A 25,968-nucleotide genomic window follows, 5' to 3' on the forward strand; every position below is an offset into this window, starting at 1 on the left:
GACTTTGGTATACCAGCTTTATGGGCCCAATAACGAACCTAGGTGGGCCTGATTTGGCCCATGAGTCAAAGGTTCCCCCTCTACAGACTAGTTGACAAGCCGTCACTACTTCACAACTCAGAAATTCATTTTGTGTATAATACAAACTCTTTAATTATACAGAGATTGGTTTCCCTAGTTATGCAGACAAACTGAAAGACTTGCTGTGCCAAAAACCACTGTTTCTGATGCAGCATTGTAACTAATAATAATAAAAAATGAAAATACTTCGGTGTTCCAGGCATATTGCTGTAGGGAACTAACTCCATCACAAATGTTTATTTCCAAGTGCTAGGCAATGACACCATTTTTCAGATGACTTATTGATAATGCTGTTGGACGTTATCTGGTCTTTGGTTATAGAAGGGCTGAATAAAGCTGTTTGTATACCCTTCAGAGAAAATATTAAAACTACTCTATCTCCAGTTCAATATCCCTTCATCTGTATAGTGCAGATTACTGGAGCTAAAGTTTAAGAAAATGATCTCATAATGTAAATTCACCAGCATTTGTAATATTTTATTACATGTTCCTCTGTTCTTTAACTAGCTCATATGATTATATTCCATGTCAAATGTCTGTAATATCTTGGGCTGTTCCTGTGTCTTGGTATCTGACATGGGAATTTCTGCTTATGCATCTAATACCCATTTCTAATCTTATGGGTATATAATCATATGTTTTCTCTGTAGCTGTGCAGATTATTCCAGCATCTGTACAGCCGGCTACTCCAACCACTATTAAAGTCATCAACAGCAGTGCAAAGACAGCAAAAGTGCAGAGAGCACCAAGGATTTCTGGAGAAGATAGAAGTTCACCTGGGAACAGAACAGGTATTTTCTTTTAACTAAAACCAAAAGATTTTAAGTATCCATTATAGTATGAATATTCCAGTCCATAGAGAGTACTGTAGAATTTGTTAGTATCTTAGAAGAACAAAGGTCAGTTTTATTTGAATGAGCAAAGTTCCTATTTCTTAAAATAATTTATCTCAACCTGAAGACTCTTGGAGGAAGAACCATCAAGACAGAAAAAATAATGATTTCATAGCTGGTAGATAAAAGAATGCCCATCTTGTGCAACAGAGAGAATAGACACAACAAAAATAGATTTTAAAATTAACATTAATGAAAGATACAAACTCCATAAAGCTATTTTTTAAATAAAGTTGGGATATGAGGTTTTTAATACACCAGTGTATTGATTGCAGATTTGCTTCAGGTTAAGGGTAATTTTTCTACAATAGTAGGGTAATAGGACCCATTAAAATGGTACACAATGTAAGCAAGCTTTCAAGTTAAACTTTTTTTTTATCAGTCAGGATATTTACTTTATCTTGAGTATATTTTATGTTTAATTTCTTACCCCAAGGAGTTTAGTTTACTGGAAAGCTTATTCACTTAAAGCTTTTTAGTCTATTTCACAAGTGAGGCTCATAATGAGATGAAAAACATGGTTTTACATTTGCATTTTAATCATTTCATTCTCAATAGGAAACAATGGCCAGATCCAACTCTGGCAATTTTTGCTTGAGCTTCTGACTGACAAAGATGCTCGAGACTGCATTTCATGGGTTGGTGATGAAGGAGAGTTCAAACTAAATCAACCAGAACTAGTTGCACAGAAATGGGGACAACGTAAAAATAAGCCTACTATGAACTATGAGAAACTCAGCCGTGCTTTACGGTAAGTTAAGAACATAAGAACTGCTTATACTGGATCAGATCAGAGTCTGATTCTAACAATAACCCCCAGTTGCCCACAGAACTTCACAAACAGAGCATGAAGGTGATGGCTTTCCTGTTGTTTGTCCCTGGCATGTGGTATTCTAAAGTACACTGCTTTTGAATATTCTGGTTCCATTTACATTCCATGAATTTTCTAATTCCCTTTTAAACTTTAATGGCCATATCCACAAACTGTGGCAGCGAATTCTTTTGTTAACTATGTATTATGTGAAGTACTTCCTTTGGTCTGTCATAAGTCCAGTGTCAATTTATGAAGAATAGTAAATTAATTAATTAAATTGAATACTGCTCATCATATTGATTTAGACAATACTTTAAAGTGGCTTCCCCTTCTGAATGTGTGGACTTCAGTGAACTATTAACTTTAATTAACTGCATGCTGTCACATATACTAACTGTACTTTATAGCCAGCTAAATACTCTAGGAAAGTCAGCTGAAGGCAAAATTTAACTATTCATTGTAATAAGGCAATATGTCTAAATGTTGAAAGTTTAACTAAAACCCATAATCCCTCAGCTTCCAATGGTGAATACACATTATTATTTTCCACAAAACTATAATGACAGTGTACATGCAGCCCATCTCCTGAACGTGTATCCATGTTGTCCTATCACAAGCATGGTGATTCTGTTGTGCATTCAGTGGTGTTGAACTCCACAAGACCCAGTTTCGTGCATAAAGCAATGGCAAAGTAGATTCTTTCTGCTGCATTGGTTAAATTGAGCAAACAAGTATGCAAGGCTGCATATATCAGAACACTCATTTGCACTGACTGTTGGTTTCTCTAGGTGATAAGAAAGTAGGCTCAAGTGTCCCTCTGAAGCCTCCATTCAGATAGACATTCTCAAACAGTTGAGGCTGCACTGTAATTCAGGGCCTACAAAAGGAAAATAAGTTTGTGATGGTCTGCAAAGTCATCCTTACATTTTGCCACCTTCGCGATCTTGTTAGATGTGAGGCAAGGGGCATGCTTTAAGTTAGAAAGGCAGCTTATTTTTCTCTTTGTCAAATTTTATAGTTATCATCCGTGTTAGTTATCATCAGTTACTTTTTCAAGGAATTTTTGTTCCCTTTTTTCTAAATGAAGGTATTACTACGATGGAGACATGATCTGCAAAGTGCAAGGCAAGAGGTTTGTATACAAATTTGTCTGTGACTTGAAGACTCTCATTGGGTACAGCGCAGCAGAGTTGAACCGGTTGGTCACAGAGTGTGAACAAAAGAAACTGGCCAAGATGCAACTCCATGGTATTGCACAGCCCGTCACAGCAGTTGCACTGGCTACGGCATCTCTGCAAACAGAAAAAGATAACTGAGTACCAGGACCTAAAAGCTTGGGAGCATGAGGCCTTTCTTGTATATCGAGCAGTTTCTGGTCCTAAAATGGGAGCTACTTCATTCCTTGGCAGTTCAATATGATGCATGGTTTTTCTACGGAGAACTGAGACTCCCATAAATTTGGATCTTTTTCACGTAAAGGTATATATTTCATGTATGTTAAAGGCACTCCAGATTCTTCAGCATGAAGACAGACATGATGTGACAAGTTGCTGGATCGGTAAGAGAGCTCAAAATTGGTTGGTGCCATGTTATGCCATACTCACAATTTGTCCAGCGTTTTGAGAAATTGAAGCATATTTACACGATGTGAACCTGTCAATATTCTGAATTTAGTTCTCTGCACTTCCATTTCTAAGCTACCAAATTAAAAGTAATGTATTTCCAGAGGTAAGGCAGCTACTCTTAACCATGCTCATTATCTAAGCATGTCAGGCTGTAAAAAACACACTGAAAAGTACCGTGCTCCTAAGATGATTTCTCATCGCAAAAGAAGTGTACTATAGGCAGAATTGGGAGATCACTGCTAAAGAGAAATCCAAATTTAAGTCCAGCAAGGTCAAAAACCAATTATGAGTATTTTGATAAAATATGTAGATAACGTGTATTTGAGGGAAAGTGCTCAACTATCTTGAGAGACATTGCTAAGCTTAATGTCTGGCACAAAAAAAGTTTTCCACATTTTTCCTATTACGAGATTAAAAACTTGAAATGCTGTCTCTCATCCAAAGAATAGGTTTTGCTTTGTTTTAATCTACACTGCAGAGTATATCAGCTGATTCTGCGTATACTTGCAGTGTAGCTGACTTTGATCTGAAGACTTAAGTTAATCACAGAGAGAAGCCCCTACCTGTTGAGAAATAAAATGTAATCTGCAGGTAAATTGATAAGAAAAGAAGTTTGACTTCTCAATGTTATATAGACCTCTGTATTAAGATACAGAAAAATGCAGTTTTCTTTAAATTCCTTAAATTTCCAAGTTGTTGTTATGATGCTTTGGAAAGAAAAGGGTGTGTATCACTCATAGTTAATTAACATTTTTAAAAAGATAACCAAATTAAATCTAGATAAGCTTATGCTATTTTTCTTTGCCTTCCCTTTGTTTGGTATAAATATCCCTTTGTTCTGAATGTAGGCTTTTTGTTGAATCATCACAATTAAAAGAACAAACTCGTCTGAAGTTGTGGTTTCACTTAACAATCAGTGAAAGTGCAGATGTTAAACAGGGCCTTCATCTGTAAGAGCAAATCACTCAGAGCTGAAAAACAGGCTTACGGTAAAAAGCACTGAACATAAAATGTAGCTTAGTCTTGGGAATGTAAGATAGTAGCTGTAGTTGCAGCTCGACTCATTTGCTTATTTTCAGACTGCTTAGAAACGTAGAAGATATTCTGGTATTTAAACATCATTAGGCAAAGAAAGTGTTTAAACCTTTGGGTGACATTTAATGTTTCTGATGGCCGGTTAAGTCCATTGACTCCAGTGGGACTTGTATTTAACATTACAGGATTGCAGTTTAAGTTACACTAATATTTTATGCTGTTAGTCAAGCTGGTTAAGAATATGTTTTCTCTCAAAGTCTGAATGATAATTATGTTAAGAGGAAAAAACCCACTTTAATCATATATCAAGACTTTGAACTCCTATGCATCACTGGAGCCATTAGTCCATAGCTGGGGTGGGAAGGGGAGGGGAGAGAAGCTGCATTCCTAAAAATATGGGTTTGGACATTTTATGTAGTGCTAAGGAAGACAAGCAACATAACTTCCATTACTAGTTCATATGCATCTCTTTAAGATGTGTTTGAAGTGTACAGGCATCTAATTTTTCCCTGTAAAAGAAGGCAGCCGGTAAACCTTGGGATAGAAAAGGGTGACCACAAATTACATATATTAATGCTGTCATAAATATACTCTCAGCTATGCACATAATTGCACATAACAGAATAAGCCATATTAGTAAACATGGCACATGGCCTTTTATTATATATACATTGGATTTGTTTTCTGAATTTTAAAATTTCATTATACTTCGTTTGTAAGTTTGCTGCACTTCTTGCAATATTTTCCCCATGTATAGAGTACTGATGTGTTTTAAAAACAGTACATACGTGTCAGATTTATTGTGGGGACAATCTGTGACTAATCGAGGTCTTCAGTAAGGTATGGATTATTGTATGTCAAATAGCATTGTGTGGCTGTCAGAAGAAAAATATAGAAGGTATATTCCCAATTTTTTGTAAAATGGAGGGGGTTTTGCATACATTTTTACTCTTTAAGGACACATATTCTGCTAATTATGTATTTCTTTTGTGTTGAATTTTACATAAAACAATTATTTTCTATTTTTACTCTAAAATATTTGTGCATAAAATTGTCAATATAGTAAAGAAAATAAAATTTTACACAACAAAATGTTTTGTCTTCTGTACATTCACAAAGTGTATATAACTTTTTGCAGTGCTTTCTTAGTAAATTTAGTAGATGTGACATGTAGTAGAAAAGGAAGAGAGAATGCAAATGATAAAAAATATCATTGCTCCAGCATTTCTGCAGTTTGTGCATCTCTTAAATTCATTGGTAGACATTTTGCTTGATTGCGAAACAAATGTCAAGCTGTACAATGGTGCTTTCCTTTCATCGTCTGGGTAGACTTCCATAAAGCCCCAAAATTTGCTCTGAGAATTCCCCCAGACCTAAGAAGCCAATTTTGGGGTCACACAAATGGCTACAGGGAGGAAGAAAAAATCCATTGTGCAGGTTGAAATTGTATGAACTGCCACTGGATGTCGCCCAGTGTAACTTCAGCATAATTTCAGTGTTTGCAATAATAGTAATGGGTAATTCTTGCAAAATAATGGCACTAAGGAAATCAGTAAAGTTCCTAAGACAACAATGCTTCAATTTGTGTATACAACAAATATATCTTAAGTTGGATTTCTTCACCTTTTTACTATCTGAATTAGCATCATTATTTTTCAGTCTATGTATATTGTCACAAATGCTCTAATCTGCTTCTGCTGTTGCTCTGAACCCCAGCAGAGCCCATCTTAGCTATTATGGAAGCATACCTGTAAAACAGCAGAATAACCTCTATTTTTGCTGGATTATTTCACTGCATGTATCAGTGGTACATTTTCAGTCCTACAGCATCCCAAACTCACAGTTGTATTTAAAAGCAGCAGGATAAAATAATAGCCTGTGGGGGCAGCTCTGCACAGCAGCTTATAGATTTGAGCTATTTTTGTTAAACATCTTGTGCCTTCCTTTTGGCCTCGGTGAAACCAGGCAGCTGCCTCAGCAACAGCCAAAGGATGCAGTCCATTAGTAACTGGCTGAGTTGTAGTTCAGAGGCGCACCCCAGAAACCTAAAGATGAAAACTGGCAAGTTGCATTCATTTCTGCTTTGTCCTTGAGTGAAAGACAAGTGGATTGCAAATAAAAATCCTTCAGAAATCCAGAATTTGGTCCCCTCCCCCAATGAAATCTGTACTTAGATCTGATGTGCTGACAAGGGATGAAAGGTTAATCCCCACATAGTCCTTTCTGCTTCCAGCTCAACATGTGCTCAAGTTTTAACTTATGCCACTCTGCCTATCAAAATGCACAGGAGGGGGGGGGGAGGTGTGATTTCAAAGACTGTTCACCGGGCAGGCCTCTTCCCAGACCAGGTCTCTTCCAAGGTGTTCCAGTATGAGTTTATATATCCAGCAAACCCTGTATCTGCAATGTATGTCTGCGCTACTGGTGCCTTAAACTAGGGCATTAATGACTGGTTGGCTTCTAAATTGTCCAGCATTTCTTTAATTGCTGGAGCCTCAGTTGACAGCTTTCCTCTAGATTCAAGAGCTACTTGACAGTGAAGGTACCTTTCTGGACCACTTGCCAAAGTCCTTTGGTGAGCCTTAACAACTTGTGTCTGGGATTCCTCAAGTACTGCCTAATCCCTTACATGCCAGCCTGGTCACTTAGGTCTTCTAGGGAGTTGCTGTTTGTGGTCCTCCATGTTTCAGAATACATCCTTACCAAAATACTAAGTAATGTATAAAAGGACATTTTTAAAAAAACCCATCACCCAAATGTGGGTGTTTTCTTGCCACCGCTAATGCCAAAGATACCACTTGGACACTATATTTGTAGTATTCAGATTCACAAGGTAGCATCATTGAACAAACACCATGCCCCTTATAGGTTGCATGCATATGTCTAAAAGCACTTACTGACTATTCTAAATTTTTGGTTTGATTTGCTGAAATAAAAATTACCATATATAGTAGCTACAATATGCGTGCTGAAAAACCAGGCTGACTGAGAGTCAAAGTGCCCTGAACACTTAACACTTAAGTGGATCAAGGGTCCCATCTAATGAACAGTCTTCTTCTTCTTCTTCTTCTTCTTCTTCTTCTTCTTCTTCTTCTTCTACAACAACAACAACAAATTTATATCCCACTCATCTGACTGTATTGCCTCAGCCACTCTGGGTGGCTTCCAACAAATTAAAACACAGTAAGGCATCAAACATTAAAAACTTCCTCTATACTGTGGTCTGGTTGTGGGGAAGCAGGCTTCCGAAGACCTTGCTGAAAGTCATACCTAAAGCCATTTGGCTTGCTTAGATAAAAGAAATCGCTTGCCAGGCCTTTTCATCTCCCTGCACCCTTAGGAAGTTTAAACAAATGAAAACAGAATTTCAGAAGGCCAAGTTCTATACCAGATTGCATATTTTGTCACAAAAAATGAAATAACATGACACTGAAATGGCAACTCACCACTTTAAGCTCAACGTCTGTGCAGCTGGATCTTTCCTAGGTCAGTTTGGATGTCATCACTGTCATAGAAACTGGGGGTTGGAACTGTCTAAGGTGGAAGAGGGAGGGCATTTTATAGAAGGTAGCCCCATCAGAATTGTTCCTACCTTGTTAAAACGTTGACTGGGGTGCACCTTGACCTGCCATTTGATGAGCCAACATGTTCTTTCCTCAAGTGTTCCTTGTGCTAAAAAGCAACCAGCGTTTGAGATTCTGGTAATGACCTGACTGAGCAGTAGGACAAGCCATTGCATTTCCAATTTCAATAGGAAACCAATAGTGCTGCACAAGTTCTAACAGAAGAGTGCCATTCAGCGAACAGTTTCCTGCTTTCTACGCTTGTTGGAGAAGCCGGAGTACTGAATTCTGTAATGAATGTACAACCTATACAAACCATCAAGCAGAAAATTCAAGGTAACTGCTACAGACTCACACCACTACAATGGAGCTCCTCCAGGAATGTATTTATTTACATTAAAACACTATTATACAAAATGAAAAAAAGGACATTTTAGAGGGAAGGCATGCCCAAGCAAACAGCCCTCTCACCCACCGCTGTTTTGTTCCACTATATTCAAAATGGGAAATCTATGAATCAGGTCTACTTGGAAAGGAAGAAAAAGAACAAAAACCAACCACCACCCAACCCCCTACGTCTGAACATTTGATGGTCACTGTTAAAGTCACCCCCAAAATACTTAGTTCTTCATTCAAATAAAACTCTTGCCCATTGGTTTTATTTGTAATTTATTTATGTAACACAGTGTAGAAAGCTATCAATTCATAAGCAATGATTCTGTACAATCATCCTGCAGAAACGCTTGTAGGATCCCTGTTAATTTTTCAACCAGCAGGCACTTCCCCCCGCCCCCCTATAAAAGTGCTCACAATTAACAAGGATTCCTTTTATTTTTTTAAAATATGAAAAGATACATGGGAAAGGAAAGTTCATCCCCTTAATGCCTAAGGTGTGCACATAAAACAGGCACAAAGAAACAAACGTGTATTCCCATGATTTCTACATCACTAATACAGCAGAAGCAACAATCTGTACAATAAAATGCAACTGCAGAGGAAAATAATTTCAACTCATCTGGAATACTTTTCTAAAAAAAGAAAGAAGAAAAATTCATCTTGACCTTAAAATGCATAGTGATCAGAAAAAGGAAAACTCAGCAAAGAGAAGCAGCTCAACCCCACGTACACAGAAAGCATCCCCCATCGATTCTTAAAGCATATTTCAATTAGGACTTAATTTCCCCCCTTCACAAATCACAAGAATAATATACAACTGGCTAAAGGAGCTATATGATAAATAATTGGGAAAGAAGCTATTCATGCACTAGTTAAGTACAGCTAAACTTTACAGTACACAAAAAACATTCATTAATAATGTAGTGTAAAGACTGAAATGTAAAGAGAGAGAAGAATACATTACTGATTTTATAATTCAAGTTCAGGCATCTACTTGTGTTACAGCACAGCTGTCAAAAGGCGATAATGAGTAAATAATAAAACAAAGTGTTTGTTCGTTCTTGCTTGTTTCCACATTATTCTCTAACTGAACACCAATGGGCAGTGAAGCAATCATTTTGCTGTCCAACTCATGAGGCTGCTGTGGTGTTCTAGTTCTGCATCTGTTCAAAGAACTTGTAGGTTGGATTCTCGTAGCCATTTTGTTGCATCTTGGACAGGTGGCGTTCCTCTGGTGTCACTGCGGCGTCCACCTAAGGTAGGTAGAAGGAAGACCAGAGTCATGGTCCCACACGGGCAGCACACAACTCTCACGTTGACAGTGTAAATGGAAGAAATAGGGTTGCCCCCCCTCCCACACCTCCTGGTCAACTCTTTGAAGCTCCGTGGCTGTAGCTCAGTGGTAAAGCATCTGCTTTGCAAGCAGAACGTCCTGGGTTCAATCCCCAGCATCTCTAGGTAGGGCTGGGAAAGAACACTGCCTGAAACCCTGCCTGTTATCGTAGAAAAGAGATGGAGTAGTTGTCTGACTCAGTATCAAAAATCTTTCTATGTTTCGAAGCCAGCAGACCAGGGTCTCTGCTGAGGATCAGTGTCCTGACAGTTTGCAAGAGCAACCTCTTTCACAAGTCATGCTGAAAGACTCTAGATGTGTGTGTTTGGTGGGGAGACGCAGTAGGTGTGTACATTGACTGTACATACTATGGTCCCCAGTCACAGAATCTCACAGATTAGCAATAGACACCAATGCCGATGTGTATTCTGGGAGCTACACACTCAGTGCCATTGTGAAAAGGCAATGTGAGGGAGAACAGGATACTGGACTTCACGGGCTTCTGCCATGATCCAGCAGGGGCTCTTCTTGAGGCTAAGTCAGGCATAGGCAAACTCACCCCTCCAGATGTTTTGGGACTACAACTCCCATCATCCCTAGCTGACGACCAGTGGTCAGGGATGATGGGAGCTGTAGTCTTAAAACATCTGGAGGGCGAGTTGCCTATGCCTGGGTTAAGTTTTGAGAAGTCCTTTGTGTGTGAAGCACACCAAGAGTGTATTCATGCTGCTGACAGGCTTGATGCTGCTGTCCCCTTGCATGTTCACAGATGCAGGAGAAGAGTGGGTTCAAACCCTCTGTTCTAAACGTATCTTTTTATTTATAAAAGGATTTATATACTGCATGTTACAGCTGAACTGAGGTACCTTATCAACTATGTTAGTTTGGTTCACAGAATCACAGATTGTAGAGTTGGAAGAGACCACAAGGGTCTTCTAGTCCAACATCCTGCAGTGCAGGAATCTTTTGCCCAATGTGGGACTTGAACCCACAAACCAGAGATTAAGAGTCTCGTTCATTTGAACTGGATTCATTAAACTTGTTTTAAAAGGATGGTATTCATATTAAGTGAGATGCGGGTGGCGCTGTGGGTTAAACCACAGAGCCTAGGACTTGCCGATCAGAAGGTTGGCAGTTCGAATCCCCGCGACGGGGTGAGCTCCCGTTGCTCGGTCCCTGCTCCTGCCAACCTAGCAGTTCGAAAGCACGTCAAAGTGCAAGCAGATAAATAGGTACCACTCCGGCGGGAAGGTAAACGGTGTTTCTGTGTGCTGCTCTGGTTCGCCAGAAGCAGCTTAGTCATGCTGGCCACATGACCCGGAAGCTGTACGCCGGCTCCCTCAGCCAGTAAAGCGAGATGAGCGCCGCAACCCCAGAGTTGGTCACGACTGGACCTAATGGTCAGGGGTCCCTTTACCTTTATTCATATTAAGTAATAAAACAGCAAAATCACAACAATATAAAATAAAATGTGGCAAATGGCCCAAAAGGCACCACCAATTAATTCCTAACGTTTAACTTAAGAAAAGTCTAATTTCTATAGTCACTTGCATACATTCCCACTGGAAGAGGCATTCTTGGTGTCCATAGAAAAAATGCAGCAGTTACGGTGAAGCACTGCAGAGAATATACTGCTCAAGGGTTAATTTTTATTGCTCACAAAAGATGACATTGCGATCATGTGAAATTGTATCGTCTCAGCAGTCTTCAGATCAGGTGTGGGGAACCTTTGGCCCTCCAGATGCTGTTGAACAACAACTCCCATCATCCCTGGCCGTTGGCCAGCTCCCGGCTGATAAGAATGAGACTCCAGCAACATATGGAGGGCTAAAGGTTCCCCACAGCTGCTTCAAATGTTCATTAATTCAACAAAAAATAAAAAAAAAATCCTGCTCTGGGAAAATAATTTCTGCATACTTAGCACAACTGATACTCTCACTAACTGCTGAAATAGAGCGGGTATCTGTATGTCTGCTATGTATTCTACGTATGCCTTTATCAGCTTTATTTTAAAATTTTGAAATAAAAGATCCCTGGACGGTTAAGTCCAGTCAAAGGTGACTATGGGGTTGTGGCGCTCAATTCGCTTCAGGCTGAGGGAGCCGGCGTTTGTCCACAGACAGCTTTCCGCGTCATGTGGCCAGCATGACTCAACCGCTTCTGGCACAACCAGAAATTGTATTCCACCTAAGATGAAAGGCTCCATGTCCCCACTGACCCCCTGATCTCTGCCCATTTCTACACTAGGAAAATGAGAACAATTCTTACATTTTGAAGAAGGTCCAAAACCTGTCATTGATAGAACGTGGGGTTTTTTCCCCCTTTTAAGCTTTTTCAAGAAGCAGAGGAATGCTCAGCCTAGCTATATTAGCCATTCCAATCCATCAAGTTTTGGGTGTCCTTAGAGAATGTCACGGCTTCCCAGCGCTACGCTCAAATCCCCTACATAAGAATGTGCTCAGCAGCAGCTTGAACAAATCTATATTGACAATCTTCAGCTCTTGTTCTGCCTTACCTATCAGTTCATGATGAAATAATCCATAACACTACAGACTTGGTATGGATCGGTCACATTCTGCTTTCAACCCATTAGCTGTAGCTGGGGTTTGAGACTGTCTACAGGCCAATTGCTTGAATTGTTCCCATTTAAACATCCCTTAATGTTTTTTCCCCTGCAGATGCAAAAGTTAGCATGTCACTCAACTGAGTTCTCCAGCATATCCTGGGAACAGGGACCATGTAAACCACACCACAAAACTACAGTTATGGCTTCATGTTTGTATCTAATGCTGTGAGAGCAAAGCTCCAGTCATGTTACAGGACTGTCCCTTCCTATCCTACCCACTGCAGTGCCCCCCCAAATTGCTTCAGAGAGTCCCCCCAGTTCTTTGGAGCAGATTTTCATGGTACATTGATGACCACAGGGAAAAGGAGAGAAAGGGGGAGTCTGTTCTGGCACTGCAGCAGCACTTGATATAATTTTATAATTACAATTTGAAATCAGACTCACAGTATTATTTCCCCTGCGCCCCACCCCCTCCATAAGCCAAACTGGTTTTGCAACTGGAAAACAGAATCCAGTCAGAAAATGGAGCAATCCAGTTGACTTCGTAGAAGGGAATAAGCTGTGTTTGGCTGCTATTGTCCATTCACAGAATAATTATTAGTAATTTTCACTTACCTCCACTACACCATGATGGATAGAGGTATATTGTTTCTTCTTAAGCATCACCAAAGTGATGACAATTACTGTAGCAATGACAACACCTCCCACCATTAGTCCAATGATGGCACCTTTGTTCGAACCTACATCTTCAGCAAAGAATACCTAAAATAAAATTTAAAAATGGCAAGTTAGTTACTGAGTTAGGCAACTTGTTACTTGTGCATTTTACACCTTGCCAAACAAAAGAAAAATTCTCTCGACAATCCAATGGTTTCTGAGCAGCGCTCAAGAAAATACCTAAACTTTGTTTCCATTTAAGAGGTAAATTAGTATTACGGTTTCTCTTCATGTAACATGGGAGAATAGAATCTGAAATTGCTAGCATCCCATCTGCAACACATAGAAATGCACATGTGAAGTTGGGATAACCTGGAGCCACAGAGCTGGTGTTAGGATGTGGACGGGGAAGTGGGAAAAGAAATTTGTTCAGCTTGCATTTTAATATGAACCTACCTAGTTTGCACCTCATGGAACAATATGTAAACCAAACCAAACCCATCTATCCTTCAAAATGCACATTTCTCCTCATTTTGTAATGCAGTTCTCCAGCCATGCATATATTAGAGCAAACGTAAAGAAAAACAAGTGTGTCTGTGAAAACAATATTCGACACATTACATTAGGAGAAACCGCTTGCAAAAATGTGTCTATTAGGAGAAGGGCACGCAAACATGCATACCAGTTCTCACCCAGGCTTTGCAAATTGATGTGGAAGCAGGGAGAACTGAACTTAAGATATAGAAACTGAAATGGTTGGCTCCGTCCATTCCTAGCTGCATTGTAGGAGGAACCCAGGTCTGAAGAAGGGAGCTCCCCAGGCCTTCTTCCCACACAGGCTCACAATGAGGAACTCAAACTGTTCACTTTCAAAAGTCACCAAAAGAGACTGAACAAGAATCCAAAAACTTTCTCCTATGTCAGCCTCTTTTCTGGCACTACAGACGTCAACAAGGGCTATTCTCAACTGCCAGATATATCTGAGCAGTAGAGTCTTCATTACAGACCATCGGGATCCTGTCCAAAGGTGATGGACCATTAAGGAAATTGGTGAGGAAATTTCTACTTCCCAATCTGACAAAACCCTCAACTGTGTGACCATCAATTGTCAATTAGGATAGGGGCCACTCTTGTGGAGCCACAGGCACCTATGACAGTAGAGAAAATTGGTTCCAAAGATAAGCCTATAATGTGCTGAGAGTATGCCGAGCTCAGGTACTGAACTGCAAGGTTAACCAGCTTGCCAAAGAACAACACAGACCTATCAATAATCATAAGAGATTTAGACCCAGAACAAACTTGGTTGGTCTCTAAGGTGCTACTGGACAAATTTTTATTTTTATTTTATTTATTTCATAAGAGATTTAGGTTTCAGTGCTATTCTTCTACTTACCCCCTACCCTGCACTATGATTAAAACAAAAACAAAACTGGTGTAGAATAGAAACAAAAACACACAGATTAATTTATTTATATTGAGGGTTGTTACTGAACAATATTGTGCCTTCAAGAAAAGTGTTTGTTTTTAAAACTGCACAATGCAATTCTGTTTGAATTGCACACGCACCCCAGCACAGTAGGGGGAGGAAACAGGTTTAAATTCTCTTTTTAGTGTTGTTCCCCATTGCATACTAGCTCCCATATAATTAAAAGAGAATAAAATAGAAGTAAATGAACTGAAATACACTTTCCCTCCTCTCCCCACGCCTTTTCAAAACAAGTCCTCCCTTAAATGACTCATAAACATGCTAACTCTTGTGAGCCTTGCAGGCTAGCATTTTACACAGGAGAGCTAATGCATTTTGGATTTTTTTTCCCTAGCACTGGGAATTTTTGATCCCCAGAATCTAAGAGCTGATTATTATTATTATTATTGCACGGAACAATTATCTATCCCGAATGCAAATTGGATTCCCACGCTAATTTTAATTTTCAGCACCATTTAGCTTCAAGAATACGTTCCAAAAAGAAAACCTTTCAAGTTTCAGTATCTGAAGTCAAATACTCCAGTACACTTTATTCCTTAAGAAAACAAGGCGTTTCAGACACAGAGAATGACCAGGATATATTCTGGGTTGATTCACATTTGGCTTTAGTTCAAGTTCCAGGTACACATGAAATGTTTCAAATTGCTTAGGTCAAATCAGTTCATTTTGTGCCAATAAAAAAGTTAAACCAATATTCATAGGCTTAGTTTCTGTTTTTTAAAATGAAATGTTCAAAGTGCTTCCTTGGTTGTTATAATATATTGGGAAGCTGGAAGGAAGAAAGGACAGCTCTGGATGTGGGGAACAGCTCTGGGCAGGTGGAACAAGGAAATCCTTGTGAACTGCCATTTACGGAAGTAAAGCAGCAGCATTTGCTTTTTCTTCCGGCTCCCTAACAAAGGATTTTAGAGAATTTCCCCCCTCTTTCTTCCTGCTTCCTTTTGTGTTTCTGGCATTCCCTTCCCCCCTTTCCACTTCTTGCTCAGTTCTTGAGATGTAACAAGGCTCAAAGCTTCTTCTAAATTATACCTTTAGATTGACAAACCCTGTCTTGAAAGGCCAAATTAGGGATGATGACAACAGATCCGTCCCTTTATATGTGGCCTTGCCCCAGTCACATATAAAGGAGTGGCGTCCCCTGAGTTGCAGCTATTTATAAGCAGATGCCCAATGCGTTAAAAGAATATGCACAGTATTTCACTATTGGTGAATGAAAGATCTTGTGGGTTCCAAGGACAAGGATTTCAATAGTCACAGAAATTGGAAACATCCCCAAGCTATTTTCATGAACAAAGTTAGAGTAACATAAAATAAAATTAGTCTTAAGGAGAATAGAGCAGGATCCAGTTTAAGGAAAGAGGGCGCACTCACCAGTTTCTGATGATGTACTTCGTATCCTGAATCATGTCTGTACTCTGCATCCATCTTTAGCTCTGCAGTCTCTTCTGTCTTGACATTGGTTAATCCAGAGCCTATATCAGGCCAAAGAGAGAGAGAGAGAGAAACAAGCACCAGTTTTTGATTAGCTCTATGTGTACCCTCCGCCACTGCTGCCAACAATCATGAGTGCAAGAAAACATATGAAGAAGCCTCTAATGAAAGTGTGCATGGTGAGATAATGGTAGAAGACGCTACTTTAAAAAAAGGGGTGGGTGGGGAGCAAGAACAAAACCAAGCAATAGCTCTTTTTCTACTACTTACTGAGAGACAAACAATGCACTTTCATCGATAGCCAAGGGGGAAAGAGATTCTTTAAAGAACAAAGCATGGAGATTGTTTCACAGCCTTGTTCGTGTGCTACTTCCGCACAGGGCAGAAGCATAGAGATGTGGGGCAGGGCTGCACTTCCAGTCCCACCCCACCATCGGGCCTTCTTTCAATAACTGCATGTTGTGTAGTTGTCTGCAAAGGAGCTCCTGCTCACATGCAGGGGCTCCGTACAATTATGGGTCCAAGGTGCCTAAAGACCCTACTCATGAGCTGCAGCAACTGAGTTGTTGAAAGAAGATGATCTGATGCCAAGGGTGGGGCTAGGGCACAGCCCCACTACACAGGCTTATCCCTTATGTGCAAGTCAATCATGAATGGCTTGCAAAAAAGGGGACATTTGTGATGGGCTGGCTGAGTGAGGAAAATGCTGGAGAACCGAGTGGGATGTGGGGGTCTCTGCCAAGACTGGGGCAGCTGGACAGTGAAGATCTTTGCTGTTTTATCCATGTCCGCGATGAGAACCGCAAGCTCTCTCCACAGCTGTCAGAGCCTCTCTCTGACACTGCCATGGTGCCTATTCCACTGCCTCCCACACTCTGCCTTCCCCAAAGGGGACGTTCCTCCAGTCCCAGCTGCGTCTCAGGAGGCAGAGCCACTTCAACCGTCACCTAGATCTAGAAGGCACCAAAGGAGAAGGAAACAGAGGGTCCCACCTACTAGGCCTAGTGTGATGGCAGAAATTATTGCTGCACAAAGTTGTGGCTGCCCCATTTCTAAATACAGGACAGCAACGGGGTGTGTCAGTGTCAGATCCACACCCACAGCTTGTTTGAGAACCTGCCTTTGTTGTAGCTGTATTTGTGGCATACACACTAAAGTCTAGATGTGCAAGCAGTTCATTTTTTTTTTTAAAAAAAATGGTTGCATTATCTCAGATATACTTGAACAAGTCAGTCAAAGGCTGTTTGCTTATTGGAAGACAATGCATATTGCCCTTCACTTCTAAAATGTAAATACCCACAATGGCGAAACAGCAACCATACTGGGATGAGACCTGCAATTCATCTAGCCTAGAATTTCTGCATCTGAAAATTGCCAGCTGTAGTTATTAATAGCACAGGCTACTAATACCAATTTAATTCCTGGCAGATTGCTGCCAGTCTCTGGGCATTCACAGTTTAAGGGACACCCTACTAGTCAATTGAACCAAACATCCTTTTGAATTGTTGTAAAAATTCTCTTTCGAGTTGTAACAAATAATACAAGATCACTGAAAAATAGTTCTGCCCCACAAATTATCAAAGAAGTCGTTGTGCTATTGACTGAAGTGCGTATATGTTCACCCTCCTGAACATTTTAGCTATATGTAATAGAATCATGCATCTAGGACTGTATTTTTTTCTAAGAAAAGCTTGCATGGTTTAAGAGTACAACTCTTTCTGGAAAAGTGTACATCCTTGAGACTGTAAATAGCAGAGCTTCCAAACAAAATATGGAAGTTAAAAATTTCAGTAAGATTCCTATGAAATCTCTGAAATTTTAATTCCACTCTCTCAAATGCAATCTCTTAGGTCTCTTTCCATAAGGCAAACCATAGGCTTGTCACACGGGCAGCTTGTTATGTGCGCATCTCACAAAAAGCAATTAATCATTCCAGACACTGGAATGCCGTATGTTGTTTGCGCATAAAGTGCTTCAGACTTAAGTTATAAAATGGTAGCCAAATATGCAGGCATCTTGCTACTGGCATGCTACTGTGAATTATGGAAACCAGCCAACTTCCATAAATGAAGATTTGGACAAAGCCCAAGAGGGGAGAAAAACACACACAGAGCCCATTTCTCTCTTTGGTATGAATCAGTACAACTGCTAAACATATGGCACACAAACTCTTCATGGAAACTAGCTATGCCCTAATATGCTTTCATAACCTAGCACTTTTATTTCAGAATATGAAAAGGATGGCAAACCTGCAAAATATCACACTTTCCGTTTTATTCTTGCGTGAGGAACCCACTGGTTTTAACACCAGGAAGAATTGATTTGCTGAATTATTTAACTCTAACTGCGTAGCTGCACAGTGAGATCCAGATGCCACAGATTAACTCTGAAGCACACAGGTCTAACCTTGGGCCCACTGCCCTCTTTGGACATTACATCAGAGTGATTGCACTATATTAGAGGGGTTCTTGCTTCTACAAGTGTACTTCCTGTGTAACTAGCACACCAAACTATAATACATTACAGTGTTACCTCGGGTTACATACGCTTCAGGTTACATACGCTTCTGGTTACAGACTCCGCTAACCCAGAAATAGTACCTCAGGTTAAGAACTTTGCTTCAGGTTGAGAACAGAAATTGCACAATGGTGGCATGGTTGCAGTGGGAGGCCCCATTAGCTAAAGTGGTGCTTCAGGTTAAGAACAGTTTCAGTTTAAGAACGGACCTCCAGAACGAATTAAGTATGTAACTATAGGTACCACTGTAATTGCATGGCATTTTTTTGTTATCAGCAGTCTCTGGACCACTGCTTAGGGAAGTTAGAGAAGCTGAACTCTTTTTCCCACCTTGCAATTATTCTCACACATCTCCCTCTCAAACTATTTACATTTCAAGGGAAGCCCCTATGGCTCCAATGGAGGTTTCCCTTGAAACAGAAGCTGGAAAATGTCCTTATGTTGACACATCAACCAAATCTTTCTTTTCCTTCCTATTAATAAAATATGATATGAGCCAGATAGATTAAAGGGGTTGCCACCACTAGCAATCAACTGCAAGAGAGCAGCAATTTCAGAATTTTTACTATAAAAGCATTAATTAGCCGGATTTTTGTGAGGAAGGCCTGTGAACTAAATGTGACTGTGGCTGCTGGACTTAATCTGAAACCACATTTTGAAGCAAGCATTGGAACGGTTTTGGATTATTCTCTTTGCAAGTGGCACTGAGTTAACTGCAATGTGCTCATTCCCATTATGCTAAATCTGCAGGAACCTCTGGTAGAATGACTGGTGTGGCCAGATGCAGAAGACAAACAGGGCTCCTGTACCTTTAATAGCCATATGGAGGGGGATTTCAGCAGGTGTAGCTGGTCATGTAAGCTATACCAGCTGAAATTCCTTTGTTAAGGTGCAGAAGACCCGTCCTCTTCATAGTATTGGGCCACCTTAAGGATTACTACAGAGTCATGAACTGTAATGAACTGTAATGTGCTTGCAAGCATACATTTTCTTAGCACTGGTTTGCAGGACAAAAATAATAATCCAGCAGTAATAAGTTAAAATTCATAATGTACGGGAGACGTTTGGAAGGAAAACACAGAAATGTCACATAGAGGAGGGAGAAAGGTTGTTTTCTGCTGCTCCAGAGAAGTGGACACGGAGCAATGGATCCAAACTACAAGAAAGAAGATTCCACCTAAACATTAGGAAGAACTTCCTGACAGTAAGAGCTGTTTGACAGTGGAATTTGCTGCCAAGGAGTGTGGTGGAGTCTCCTTCTTTGGAGGTCTTTAAGCAGAGGCTTGACAACCATATGTCAGGAGTGCTCTGATGGTGTTTCCTGCTTGGCAGGGGGTTGGACTCGATGGCCCTTGTGGTCTCTTCCAACTCTATGATTCTATGATTCTATGACAGTATCAAAACAGTCCACTATCATCTACAAGGCAAGGCATTTCTTCCTGCTAGACAGATGACTGTATAGATGCTATGTCATAACGTTCTATTTCTTCGCACACAAAACTTTGGGGAAAGAGAGAGACAAGAATAGATTCCTTTGACATATGTGATGATGACTAAAGGCAAGAAGTGGGTGCAGAGGCAAAAGCATAATCACTAAGCTGCATTTTAGATAGGCAATAGTAACATCACTTGTTTTTCCACGTGTGGTGTCATCAATTGAACAGGCAAATAGCTCAGCCATTCTGTGATTTATCAGGTTCTATTTAGAAAGGCTAATAAGCTACTTTTGTTCTAGAGTGATGTAATTTTGGTGATAAGCAAGACTTGGTCTTTGTGATAAAAGCAAGGCCTGGCCAAGTCATGTAACAAGACAACTGAGTAGACAGAGATTCCCTGTCTCCTAAGGATACCATTACATTTAATGAAGCCTTTCTGAGCACTCCGGTGCAGTACAGGTGACAGTGAGCTACAAACCAGAAATATGATGTGTCATTGCACAAGTAATGAAAGAAAACACTGAGCAGAGAGCTGCAAATTGATTGCCCTTTTGGCAGATGGAGGCTAATCTTTGGAGTGCTTATTTAGACTTTAGCGTTGTACATTAATTTGTTGTTGCTTCCGAAGTCTGGGAAAACAACTGGTGACATTTCTTTTGCTTATGGTCCCAACAACAACAACAACAAAATGTGATTCCGTACAGATGTCTGGGGAAAGGCATGGTACATATAATTGAACTTGCCATTTCATAGTGTCTTGTGAGTGAATGTGTTGTTCTAGCATTAATTCAATACAAAAGAAACTCCTCTGCGCCCTATGTTACATGGTACAGAATATCTACCACCCACTAATTCCCTAGGCACACTCACTAGTGCAGATTACAGTCGCCATTACTCACAAGAATAAAGGGTGAGGCGTCATTTGCATGTTAGGTAAAGGTAAAGGGACCCCTAACCATTAGGTCGTCGTGGCTGACTCTGGGGTTGCAGCGCTCATCTCGCTTTATTGGCCGAGGGAGCCAGCGTGCAGCTTCCTGGTCATGTGGCCAGCATGACTAAGCCGCTTCTGGCGAACCAGAGCAGCGCATGGAAACGCCGTTTACCTTCCCGCCGGAGTGGTACCTATTTATCTACTTGCACTTTGACGTGCTTTCGAACTGCTAGGATGGCAGGAGCAGGGACCGAGCAACGGGAGCTCACCCTGTTGTGGGGATTCGAACCGCCGACCTTCTGATCGGCAAGTCCTAGGCTCTGTGGTTTAACCCACAGCGCCACCTGCATCCCTTCATTTGCATGTTATGACAAGCCAAATTTAGCAAGAACAAGCAATCATGTGGGAACCCAGATCGAAAACAAGTCCTGCATGTGCCAGACTACCCAGATCTCAGCCACGATCTAGTTTAGCATTATGGCCAAACGTGGATTCAGGGTTATTCTCCCCCAAACAAACCATGAACAAACCTTGGTTATTTGCTTGCTTGATCTTGCTAAGCTATGGCTTGGGCTTAGTGTAATGTGCAAACTGGGCTTGCTGATGAGAATAACTATTATATGCACTCTGAATATGCACACTAGATTGGGGCATTACAGATACTTGTATTTCTACCAGCCAGCAAGGTTACTGTAATGTCTATATCTAGAAACCTGTCTAGACATTGTTAAAGCACTTCTGAAGGAGAATGCATTCATTATCTTTGTTAGAAGTCATTGGGCTTGCCCTCCCCCCCACAATTCTGAACTAAATATACTGCAATGAAGCCCCCAAAATTAAAAGTTACCATTGCCTGGCTCTTTACCTAGAGCTCATATATTTGATGACTTTAACATTTTCAATTTCCAAAACAAAGTATTTATTTTTCATGCAGAAAGATATATCACACAACACACACACACACACACTTTGAATGCCCCCATGGCACTGCCTGATGTTAAAGTTACAAGGAAAATATATATAAATGGGAAAAGGAGTTCACAAATCATCTAACCGCTTCTCTTTTAATTCCAGCATATTCTTGGAATAAATTATTATTTTATGGGTCAGGCAGACATGTTTCAGCAAAATGACCTCATTCAAGAGTTGGCAGGAAGTTACTGAGTTCTAAATCATGTCTATGAGAAGACGCAGGAGCTCAGCAGAGGAGTATTACAAAGAAAAGGTGATTCATTCAGCTGAAGCCAAAGATGAACATGCAGGGCAAACACAGGTTAGGTAAAAGCCATGCAAATTATATACCTGGTCGTGTGGTGAGTCCTCTGTCTGCAGCTGGGCGGGCATCAACTGGCTCAACTGGGCACGTGCAGCCAAGAAATAAACAAATAGGAAAGAAAAAGAGCAAATAAAAAAATAAAAATAAACAAAAGCTTCCAAAATAATTTGCCTTTGGTTTTGCCTGGGACAGTGCAGGAAAGTTATATGCCATAAACAAAGTAACATAAGCCAACAGTTGGAAAAGATCTGCTTTAAATTAATCCTGGAAATGAAAGTAAAGGGACAGGAACTATCACGTCCATCCATTTCTGGTTACTTTACATATCACAAACCACAAACAGTGTCTAATGTTCTCCATCTATTGGAGAAGAAGAAAGTCTTCTTCAGTCCTTGAAAACTCCACCTACCTTTTGCTTAGAACTCTGTAACATAAATATCACGCAAAAATGGCTGCTTCTCATCTCTTAACCCCGTCCTTCCCCTTCTCCTTTAGAAGAATGGTTACATTTTAAACACCACTGAACACTATAAGTTTAAAGGCAAGTTATGCGGCAGTCTGGCTTCTCTCAAAATAACTGAGGGAAACTTAGGGGATAAACATTTATCTCTTATATAGTCACAGTGTTTTGTGTCTTAAAAAAGGAGATGAAAAGGACAGGGAACTTCTGAATTGTAGAAATGCTTTATTCTTTAATATTAAGTGCATGTTCCCTGAAACAAGCCTTGAGGAATTGCGTGACAAATGGAAGAGACCAATTCTGCAGAAGCACATCGCTCTCTAATATGGTACAAAACTTCACCTGAAAGTCTCCAGAAAGTGGAATATAAATACTGACAGATGACAAAATGCAGGACTCTAGCTGCTGATGCAGAAAGCCATGAGTCTGAGCGTATCTGAACATCAACCATAACTTTGCCAGCAATACCTTCTGTACACCATCTATGAGCCAAGATATTGTAATAGGGATTCTCATTGTTGGCTGCATCTTACTACTGAATCTCTCTTTCCTGGATTTTTTTCCTGACTGTGTTTTGAATGAGAATAAGACTCTTTATTTAACTAGGCACTGAGTAAAGTTTTTGAAATAGGGAAATTAAATTAATTTCACTAAGTTTCTTAAACTTTATTTCGAAAAGCAGGTTGTTATCCAGTTTAGGTATAGCATATTCATTCAAATAAATACACAAAATTGGGGGGGGGGGGTGGGGAACGACACACAACAACACATGGAAGAATCATATTTCAAAACAAATATCACCACCACTTTGAATGCCATGTTGGAAGGAAAGCCACTTATCCAACTAACATATCCAAGTACAAAAGGTATTGCCAACACAGATCTTTGTATGCTAGGTATTGTAACTAGATTTTTCTAAAATAACGATCCCCCTGAAAAGTCACAACCCTCTGACATGAGTAAGACAATCTGCATGGACTTCCTCACACCCCCTCACAACATGCTTAGCAGTGATTTATGCTTGTGAAGGAAGCATGTGGACTTACCAGCTAACCTATCACACACTCATTAAATCCAAGAAGAACACCCCACAGCTGCATAATGAGAAAAACTCAAAAACATGATACTACTTGTCCCTTTTCCGTGCTACAGGAGAAGATACAGTCTCTCAAACCAACATATGCAGGAGCCAGAAATGCTGAAGGAATGCTAAGCTTCCATTAGTAGAATGCAGTGAAGGCTATTTCATAAACAGCACAGAGTCAAACCCTAGGTTGCCTTATAGTGTACACTAAGGATGGATCTGCAGCCAACCAGCCCTTGGTGACTGCATCTATGTTTTATTATAGACAGACTAATTTCAATTTTATTGCACCTTTCCTCCAAGAAACTCAAGGTGGCATACATAACTCATCTTCCACATTTGATCCTCATGGGACCCCTGTGAGGCAGGTGAGTCTGAGAGGCAGTGACTAGCCCAAGGTCAGCCAGTAAGTTTCATGGAGAAGTGGGTATCCCACGTTCTAGTCTGACACTCTAATACACTCCACTGGCACTCAGGGATACTCTATACAATACTATTCCTGCAAGCATATGTTGGTCGCATTCAAACTTCACATTTTTAGTTTGGTGTTCACTTAAAGCATCTTAATGTGTACCTCTGAAAACAAAACAGTGAAGTTGCTGCAAGTTCTGCATTTATGACACTTATTTATTCAGGCAGCAAAACCACATTTGTGTATTGCATTAAGAGGACCAAAACGAAGGTTTTCTCTTGAATCTGCAAAGGTAACCTCTGTAGCACTGCTGAATGCACACCAATGAAGTGGAAAGGTAAAACAGGGGCAGCTGTCAGGAAAGCAGAGGAAGAAAAGGGCCCTCTAGACTAAGTTAGAAAGTTTTTGGATCCAATCCACATCTCTTAAATATTCTTTAAGTGGGGGTGGCGAGCTATTTTTCCTATTGATCTTTACCAGGCAAGTGCAATGTGAAGCCACAGGTTTCTAATATCAAGTTTATCATCGGGACCATCGGCTGGGTGAGGACTGCAGGGCCTGCTCCATTCCAGGGCCTTTTCCAACTGGCCCAGGGGGCGTGGCCCAGGCCCTCTCTCCCAGCTATAAAGGGACTCCTGCTGCGGGGAAGCCTCGGACCATCGGCTGGGTGAGGACTGCAGGGCCTGCTCCCTTCCAGGGCCTTTTCCAACTGGCCCAGGGGGCGTGGCCCAGGCCCTCTCTCCCAGCTATAAAGGGACTCCTGCTGCGGGGAAGCCTCGGACCATCGGCTGGGTGAGGACTGCAGGGCCTGCTCCATTCCAGGGCCTTTTCCAACTGGCCCAGGGGGCGTGGCCCAGGCCCTCTCTCCCAGCTATAAAGGGACTCCTGCTGCGGGGAAGCCTCGGACCATCGGCTGGGTGAGGACTGCAGGGCCTGCTCCCTTCCAGGGCCTTTTCCAACTGGCCCAGGGGGCGTGGCCCAGGCCCTCTCTCCCAGCTATAAAGGGACTCCTGCTGCGGGGAAGCCTCGGACCATCGGCTGGGTGAGGACTGCAGGGCCTGCTCCCTTCCAGGGCCTTTTCCAACTGGCCCAGGGGGCGTGGCCCAGGCCCTCTCTCCCAGCTATAAAGGGACTCCTGCTGCGGAGAAGCCTCGGACCATCGGCTGGGTGAGGACTGCAGGGCCTGCTCCCTTCCAGGGCCTTTTCCAACTGGCCCAGGGGGCGTGGCCCAGGCCCTCTCTCCCAGCTATAAAGGGACTCCTGCTGCAGTGAGGCCTCGGACCATCGGCTGGGTGAGGACTGCAGGGCCTGCTCCCTTCCAGGGCCTTTTCCAACTGGCCCAGGGGGCGTGGCCCAGGCCCTCTCTCCCAGCTATAAAGGGACTCCTGCTGCAGTGAGGCCTCGGACCATCGGCTGGGTGAGGACTGTAGGGCCTGCTCCATTCCAGGGCCTTTTCCAACTGGCCCAGGGGGCGTGGCCCAGGCCCTCTCTCCCAGCTATAAAGGGACTCCTGCTGCGGGGAAGCCTCGGACCATCGGCTGGGTGAGGACTGCAGGGCCTGCTCCCTTCCAGGGCCTTTTCCAACTGGCCCAGGGGGCGTGGCCCAGGCCCTTTTTGGAACAAACTTTTTGGGAAGGGTGGGAAGTGTTCTGCCATTGCTTCCCTGTTCCAGGTGGTTAATGTGCTTTAAAATGTCCTCAAGCAGTCGGTGGCAATTTAAATTTTTATTTCTTTTTTTCCTTTTTTCCTTTGTTGGGGGTGGGTGGGATGGATATTTGGTTGGGGATTAATTTTAGTATAATTGTTCTGTTCTTTTTTGTTGTTGTTGTTGTTTTATTGGTTCTGTATAGTTTGCGTTTTGTTTTTAAGGGGCGGGATCAGGGCTGCCTGGGAGTGGGGCCCCAGCCAACACGATGGCTGGGACAAGTTCCACAGGGGGGGAAGCACTGGGACATCCGATCTCGGTGATCAT

At 41.5% G+C, this 25,968-nt stretch overlaps 2 protein-coding genes and 1 non-coding gene across 6 annotated transcripts in view; 2 read left to right on the plus strand and 1 right to left on the minus strand.

Annotated features, from left to right (window-relative positions):
- Positions 1 to 724: 724 nt before the first annotated feature.
- On the plus strand, positions 725 to 5,540 carry LOC128412941 (GA-binding protein alpha chain-like; the record flags this gene model as incomplete). Its single annotated transcript, XM_053386538.1, has 3 exons — positions 725 to 872; positions 1,533 to 1,725; positions 2,876 to 5,540. Coding segments are annotated over 3 exons (570 nt in total), but the record flags the coding sequence as incomplete, so codon positions are not given.
- A 2,842-nt stretch (positions 5,541 to 8,382) lies between these two features.
- Positions 8,383 to 25,968, minus strand: part of APP (amyloid beta precursor protein) — a 147,213-nt gene continuing 129,627 nt past the window's right edge. For 2 of the 4 annotated variants that reach the window (XM_053386539.1, XM_053386541.1), the window contains 4 exons: positions 22,067 to 22,120; positions 15,821 to 15,921; positions 12,922 to 13,068; positions 8,383 to 9,660 (listed from right to left, as the gene is read on the minus strand). In XM_053386539.1, the coding sequence (XP_053242514.1) occupies positions 9,559 to 9,660; positions 12,922 to 13,068; positions 15,821 to 15,921; positions 22,067 to 22,120 (404 nt within the window). In that variant the 3' untranslated portion in view covers positions 8,383 to 9,558. The remainder of the gene's footprint in view (positions 9,661 to 12,921; positions 13,069 to 15,820; positions 15,922 to 22,066; positions 22,121 to 25,968) is intronic. The other 2 variants (XM_053386540.1, XM_053386542.1) reach the window with 1 other exon arrangement.
- On the plus strand, positions 9,796 to 9,864 carry TRNAA-UGC (transfer RNA alanine (anticodon UGC)). The gene has a single exon. It is a non-coding gene; the product is annotated as a tRNA-Ala (tRNA).

The sequence above is a fragment of the Podarcis raffonei genome, chromosome 4, assembly GCF_027172205.1.
Source record: "Podarcis raffonei isolate rPodRaf1 chromosome 4, rPodRaf1.pri, whole genome shotgun sequence".
Taxonomy (NCBI): domain Eukaryota; kingdom Metazoa; phylum Chordata; class Lepidosauria; order Squamata; family Lacertidae; genus Podarcis; species Podarcis raffonei.